General features: G+C 37.5%; 1 protein-coding gene across 1 annotated transcript; it reads right to left on the bottom strand.

Annotated features, from left to right (window-relative positions):
* Window positions 1–3,903: 3,903 nt before the first annotated feature.
* On the bottom strand, window positions 3,904–7,611 carry LOC113771735 (zinc finger BED domain-containing protein RICESLEEPER 2-like). Its single transcript, XM_027316301.1, has 3 exons — window positions 5,515–7,611; window positions 4,526–4,693; window positions 3,904–3,978 (listed from the first exon to the last, which is right to left on the bottom strand). Exons 1-3 carry the CDS (start codon window positions 7,609–7,611, stop codon window positions 3,904–3,906), a joined length of 2,340 nt encoding a protein of 779 aa, XP_027172102.1.
* Window positions 7,612–8,260: the final 649 nt, after the last annotated feature.

Genomic DNA, 8,260 nt, shown 5'->3' on the forward strand with positions numbered 1-8,260 from the left:
AGTTTGGTTGCATGTTTGTGGCAGTGGTTGCATGTAATTAATACCCATCACTTTTAGTGATTAGTCAGTATTATTAGTATTTTGTTTGACGTTTGGTGTAGGGGTGTGCTGGTAAGTCAGCCGCATAGGTTTTATACAAGGGAATAGCCTGGGGAGTCGTTTCTGTATCAGAGTAGCCGCAGCAGCCTTGTTTCATCTACAGAGAAGAAAATCCATTGTCTCTATGTCGTTTTTTTTTTTTTTTTTTTTTTTTGCAACGACATTTCTATAATCTAATTTATGCTAATCTAAAAAAAGAAAAAACTAAAAAAACTGTGTCTAAAAAATTAGTATATATAAGAATCTGATTATATCAAAGGAGTGATTTAACACCTTTTCTTTGAATTTTTCTTGATTGCTCTCGTGGATATACTTTTGTTTATCAATTTAGGTCCATCAAGTCATACCATATGAGCACCGTACGAGCACGAAATAGGATTCCTGAGGAGTGCGAGCTCGGCAGGCCCAAGACCGAAGTTCCTGCAAAACAACACAAGAGAGACGGGCTGGCCCTCGATTCCACTCTGATGGTAACATTAGTAAAGTTGGAGTTCCGTAATAAATAAAATATGAGATTGGATTAAACCAGAGAGGCATTTATAATCGAACGAATGGATGGTTATTGAACTTCGGATCATTTTAATGAGATAGAGCGCGGTTAGAGGTCGGCTATAGATCTGCTGTCTTGCTAGACAGGCCTGCAAAAATCTGTCAAGTGTTAGGAAGTTACGTCAATCACTTCATGTTGCCCGCATATTGGGCTCATGAGGCCTTTCGAGATATATGGACGCGATTCTGCTTGACAAGTAGACCATGGGTGGGGTAAGGGCCGAGGAGTAGATCTTGGGTGCCTCAACAAACATAGAGGGTTTCTGTTTCCGTATCCAACAGCATTGTGGTGGTTTCATATTCCCGGGGATATCAGTAATATGGATATCGAATTAATGTAACCTGAAGACTAAGAACTGGATCGAGTAATTAATGCAGACCCAGCAAGGGAATTATCAATAGGAGATAGCATCGGTTTAGGGACTAAGGTATGAAATTCGACATTGTTTAGTGCGTCATCCATTTCAAGATACAAATTGAAATTAATCGTGTACACTCTGACTTGTTCTTAGGAATAACTGATAATCAATAACAGGGTTTCGTTAAGGAGTTCTAGGCATGTTTGTTTAGGGCTTATTGCAGAAAAAACTTATCAAAAGCATGTTAAAGGAAGGGAGATTTCAGTGGTCTAACAAGAAAATGCTCAAAGCTCAAGCAGGTGACACAGTAAATGTGAGCATAGCAAATTAGTCCCTATCCCGGGCTATTTTTTTTTTTTTTTGAGAAATGAGCAAGAATGATTCTTGCACTGTATAACACAGTTTACCTTACAATTTATCGAGAACTGTTCACACAGTTTTGTAACAGAGGTATGATATTCAGTTATTATTCGTAAGGGTTATATGTATTAACTGCGGTTCTATCACAAAATTGTACAGTAATTTATAATGACTTGTTCAGATCGTGCTACATCGTAATGTATGTAGTGAGAATAATTCTGGCTAAATCCTCTGACCTATCTATTGTATACAGGCGAAAATATAATTATGAGGTCACTTACTTACGTTTGGCCAAAGCTCAAATTTGTGGTGAAGGTTGGAGAAATACTAGTCATGGATGAAGATAATTGATGAAGTAGAGATGATTTTACAGATTTGCATGTGGATAACTGCAAGTATCAAAGATGTCTTCCATCTGCTTTCCCTTTGGACCAACTTGGTCGATCGGCAACTTATCTCTTGGCCTGCAGGACTAACATGCTTCCTCTGTATTATAATAGGTTGTGATTGGCTAAGAATCAATGGCCATGCAAACTTTAATGTGCACAATCTCATGTTCAGGAAAATAAATAAAATTTTGTCTACTGTGCACTAAAACTCTTAAGGGACTAATTAGTAGTTTTTGTTAATTCTAGAAGACCAGAATCTTTAGAAACCAGTTGATTTCAATCCTGTTGAGTAGCCTGAAGTTGTAGTAAGGAATATCATAATTGATGTCCAATCGACAATTTTCAGTTGTAAGAAGCTGAGGAAGAGTAAGGAGAATTAACAACTAAGGAATTTGATCATGTTGGAGCTACAAATGAAAAAACAAAAAGGGTTCTCTATTTTAAACTTCAGTTGGATGCCACAAATCATGTTTCAGAGATGCATCTCCATCCCCAACTATATTGCTCTCAATCAAATGCCAAGCCATGTTTAAGCTTTGGCATCTTCCTCCAACACCAAGAGTAATCAACCGGGGGAATTAGTTACATAAAAAATATTAGGATCCACATTTGATTTTTTTGAAATATGAAGGACAATATTGTGATGTTACCCCAACATTAGGGACTCAAACAATAATTATTCCAAACATTATTCAAGGCATGTGACTAGTTATGCATGTTTTTGCTGCAACAAGGGATAGAATTACTTTTCAAGGTATACAACAATTTGTGCTGTCCAAATCCATAAAGTATTGACAACATTTAAGATATACAAAGTGTTAATCACATTTGAAATGTGTAGTGGAAAAAGTAATTGTGCTTATAGGTATGTACATGAACCACTTCACTAGAACTTTTATGGCTTTTAAAGTTACGATTATGGTAGGACCCTCTTTTTTTTTGTAATGGACCTTTTACATTCAGACTCGAAGACTTGTGTGGTGCAATAATCCAATTTTGAGTCTGTGTATTATGTAGTTGTCTTTATTACAAAAATTAAAATAAAAAGAGTGTGTGTAGTTCAACCTTAACATGCTGTTTACATAAACATTTCATGCTTGTGGAACCACTAAGAAAACGTGCATGGCATCGCCACGAGTTATTTGACCATGTTGGTGTCAATGTCAATACTTAAATTCGAGCCATGTACCATGTTTACATATGCTCTTATGTTCTCACAACGCAATCTGTACATAATAAAATTATGGGCCCTTTGGTTTTATCCTTTTTGGTATTAGCTAGGAAAAATGTCAGAAACTATGTTTTGAAATTCGGACCGGACAGTTACTCGATCAAAATTAGGGGTTAAGGGTTAATGAATTCGATCGGAGTTGGACCCATTTAAGAATTGAATGACATCATTATGATGTCATAAATATATTTTTAATTTTAAAAATTAATATACTATATAAAATTTCTAAAAGCATAGTAATCTCAAGGTATGTTCATGCACATTTAATATTTCTAAAATATTTTGCAAGAAAATATAAATAAAGTAATAATCAAGTAGCAACCTATACAATTTAAAACATATTCAACAAGTTTGGAATTAAATTGGGGGGCTTATTTAAAAAATAATAGTAGAATTTAGGACAGAAGTTATAAATTACAAAATGTTTCTAGGTGTATTAATAGTTTTCTAACACTATGGGTCAAATCATAAAATCAATAAAACTTTGAAACCCCAAAACTGATTTGAATTCAATGGCTAGAATTCAATGGTATGGACTAGGGGTGAAATCGAGCCGAGTCGAGCTCGAGTAGTGGCGTACTCGAGCTCGAGCTCGACGCAGACCATCAGAGCTCGAGCTCGAGCTCGAGAAACAAAAGATCGAGATCGACTCGACACAAGCCTATGGAGCTCGAACTCGACTCGATCGAGCTCTACATGTACCTCGAGCTCGATATCGAGTCGAGTACTCGAGCTCGAATGAGCTCGAATTGTTCCTGGTTCTTGCACAATTCCAAAGAATCTAAAGAATTCTCAACGATGGGCACTGAGCACTACTAATTTGTATTAAACAATAAACTAAATTGCACTAAACATTCGAATTAAAGTACATTAATATCAATTGAACAAGATTAATTGCAATACAAAGAAATCAAACTTAGAAGCCATAAAGTCCTGGAGCCAGAAAGTCTTGCAGACTTGCACTAAACATAAGGTCAGATGCAATCTTGCACTGCACAGCAACATGCACGACAAGGGAGAGTGGACACAAAGAACTTCATTGCTCTACGCCTCTACATCTACAAAAGCTAAAATTTACACCATAGCTCGGTGGCATATATGTATACATATTACACCACAAAAGCTACTGATAGAACTCAATATGAGCAAGTTTTAAATTTCTCCTTGAAGAGGTAAACCAAAGAGTCAATCCAACCCATTTGGAATTCCATGCAGCAACATTTTGCATAAATGAACACAAACAAAAATTCACCTCTCTGTTTTATGAAGCAAGTTTTCCTATCCTGGTTGGTATACAAACCATTGATTGTAAGATATTAGGCACCCAAAAACAAAAGGGAATAAAAAACCCAGCAAACGTCTTCACTAACTCAAAATCAGCAAATAGGAATTTCCACTTGCAAATCATCACAAAGCCCAGATTGAAAAGCAACACATGCTTCTTACCCATCCAAATAACTGTTCTTTGGACATTCTTAACATACAAGTCCTTTTTCTCTACCGGAACATAGTTAAGAGTTAAGACCCATGATTCTAACCTTCATGCCAGTAGCGATTTTTTCAGAAAACACACGGCCAAAAGCAAAGAATCTACCTCTGTCAGATGCTGGAATCATCTTGGATACATAGAGCATAACCTGTTCCTTGGGACACACCTGTCCATCTTGTTCACAGGTTAAGACAAGCCGAATCCTTTCTCCCAGAGCCTGTCGAAGGACAGTTTCTGTTTAGACACACACACACCCTCAATACAATCAACCACCACAAATGCACCATCAGTAATACAAAGGGCAGCAGCAGCAGTCACCTCAGATGAGAAATCAACATGCCCAGGGGAATCAATAAGATTAATAAGGATTCAAGATTCAAGAATTTTAGCTTCCAAAATTCAGAAATTTCGCAAAAGAGAAGCCAATGAGAAACAAAAGGATAGGCAGATTAAAGAAACACCATACGCATGCAGAAACTAAGTGGCCATGATCCACATTAACATTTCAGCAATATACATAAGCAACAACCTGTTCTCAACATCATCAGAATTTCACGAAAATAGAAAAAAGAGTGTAGCCAATTGAAAGGAAAAATTTAGGGAAATTTAGGAGTGCAGCCATCAGAATTTCTGGAGTCTAATAAGCATTTAGAAGCTCCTGTTTGTAATCTGGTAAATAAAACAGCTTGTTTGCTCCTTATGCATCTTCAAACTTCGGTGTATAATCTACGATACCTAGCCATACACAATAGACAAATCAACCAACTTATGTACAATATAAATTTAAAATTTGAACACAACTTAAAGCAAATTAAGAATAAGAAAATGAGAATTCACAAAAAAGATGGACCTGATTTCCAGCAAGTTATTTGCTCCTTATGCAACTTCAAACATTGGGCAGCTCATATTCAAGGACAACTTTTTGTGGCTGCATTTAGGTGGTGGAAATGCAAATAATGTAATACTTTAAAATCAATAAACAAACTAATAAATACTAGTTTATTTCTACAATAACAAATTTATATAGATATAACTTACTTTCAATTTCTTTTTGACCCCGTGTAAATTTCTACACCAATCGCCTGCACACATTAACGTCTGAACTGTCTCTGGAGCAAGTGAAGCACGGTATGAATCAATCACCCTAGTTCCAGCACTAAAGGTGGACTCAGATGCGACGGTAGTGATAGGAATGGCCAATACATCAGCTGCTAGTTGAGAGAGTACCGGGTATGCTGATCGGTTGATTTTCCACCAATCAAGACATTTGAAATCCTTTGGATTTTGCCCAATAGGTTGGCGAGGCTTGTCTAGGTAATCCACCAACTCACTCTTATGGGGTTCATCAGATTCGAGTTCACCACAATACTCATCCAAATCATCCCAATAGTCAGCACTTGCTCGAGGTGGACACACTATTTCAGATGCAAGATTTAATGAACAACCTTCCCCTGCATTTCCACTTGTACCCATAGCAACGTACTCCTCATAAAGCTCAAAGATGGCTTTTCGAACATATGTGATATTCTCTTGAGCTTCATATGTGGAATACATCTTAGGGAAGGCAAACTCTATTGCTCGCATTTTCTGTCTAGGATCCAAGATAGCTGCAATGGACATCAATAAATTGCACTCTTTCCAGTATTTGTCAAACTTGAGCTTCATTCTTGTAATCATACCCCGGACAAAATCATCTTCATCATCTACTCGTGCATCCAAGAGTTTCTTCACCTTTAGAATCTTAGGGAGGAATAGATTGCTAGTTGGATACTCACTCCCCGAAATTATGTGCGTGGCTGTGTAGAACTTCTCTAAAATGGTGCAAACTTTCACAACTTTCTCCCAATCCTCTGAAGATGGACAATACTCATAAAGGGGCTCTCGAACTTGAAAATGAGGAAAAACCTCTTTATATTTTATAGCACAATTCAACATTTCATATGTTGAATTCCATCTCGTCCTACAATCATGGAGCAATTTTTTTCCAGGAATTTGCAGGTGTTGAGCAATTTCTGCAAATAGCAATGCCCTACCATCAGATTTGTTCACAAAATCTACACTATCTCGAATATTTTCACAAATGTCTACTATCTCTTTCAAGCCATCTTGAACCATAAGGTTCAAGACATGGGCGCAACAACGAACATGAAACAGCTTTCCTCCACCCAATAGCTTCTTGCATCTCCCAAAGTCATCTTTCAACAATCTCACGGCCACATCATTGTTTGAGGCATTGTCCACGGAAATAGTGTGAATTTTTTCCTCATTTCCCCATTCCTTTGCACACTTAAAAACTGCATCCGAAATCTCAACTCCTCGACGTGGTGGTCGAATATGAACAAAATTTAACACCCTTTTCTGAAGCTTCCAATTTCCATCAATCCAATGTCCGGTCACCACCATGTATTCAATTTTCTGATTCTTTGATTTCCACATATCAGCGGTCAAGCTGACTTTCTGTACCTGCCTCAGCAAGTTCTTCAACTTCTTTTTCTCTATCTCGTACACCTGTGTACAATCCTTTTTAGTTGTCATACGTGAGATCTTCTGCCACTCCGGCCAGCCACGTTTCATCATTAGGTTGAAACCCTCTTCCTCCAAAATTGTGAAAGGATGCTCGTGCATCAAGATCCAATGTGCAGCAGCCTCTCTCATTGCTTCCATATCAAATTTGCCCGTGTGCAATGGTGGTACAGTTGAAAAACGCTCATCCGCCGGCTGAAAGTTAATCTTTGTTTGCTGCTCAGCCATCCTAAGCTTGGCTTTTCTAACGGAACAGTTTTCTCGATGCCTCCACATGCTGCTGGTTTGTTTAGTTTTTCCCCGATTTAGTTTCTTGCTACAATGTTTACAAATGGCATAATATATGCCATTTTCTTCCAAATCGTCGAAATCTTCCCATGCCTCAGATGTTTTATTCCTTTTAGGTACTCGGAATTTACCATCATCTTCAGCCGCGTCTCCTTGGTGCCTATTGGTGTCTTCGGTTCCCCATTCTTGTGTTTCACCACCCTCCTGTGTGGGATCACAGCCATCACGGCTTACAAATATTGGGCTATCAATCATGACTGGTGTGGATGAATCAGCCCCAGACACACGTGCTATTGAAGTAACCTCGGGTGGACTAATAGACATGCCTTTAATAGAAAAACAAACATTTGCATTGAAATGAGTTCCAGTACAAACATTTGCAGCATGATACAGAGCTTAAAATAGGCCAATCATACTAAAGATTGCTCATATTTCTGCTGCACAGATAACTTTCAGCAACTGGAAGAATAACAGTCATGTGGTTTAAGTTGATAGGCATCAAAACATATTTGCATTGAACTCTTAGTGTTTCATATTCCTATCATAAGCACAAGGGTTAGATCTTATGAGCACTTACCAACCAAAAAAAAAAATCAAACACGGTCACCATCACCAAACAATATATTCCAAGCACAATTTCTCAGATTGAACTCCAACCATCAGGATATTTCAGATTAAAAGTTGCAGAAGAATTAAGAAATCAAACCATAACAAGCAACAAAATTAATCAAGCAACTGCAAGCCAACTCCTGCAAGAGTACACACACTAAAATGGCAACGAACCATCTAAACAGCATGAACTACTAGCTGCCAGGTTAAGAGAACTACCAAAAAGGAACTACCAACAGTAATGAAGATTGTCTTTAATTTTTCTAATTCCTGGAATAATTTGTTGCGTTAAATAAAACTGCATAAGATAGCATCAAAATTATTCTCTAGATGACCAACTTAAGAACATAACTGAATATTCTCA

This window comes from Coffea eugenioides, chromosome 5 (genome assembly GCF_003713205.1).
Source record: "Coffea eugenioides isolate CCC68of chromosome 5, Ceug_1.0, whole genome shotgun sequence".
NCBI lineage: Eukaryota > Viridiplantae > Streptophyta > Magnoliopsida > Gentianales > Rubiaceae > Coffea > Coffea eugenioides.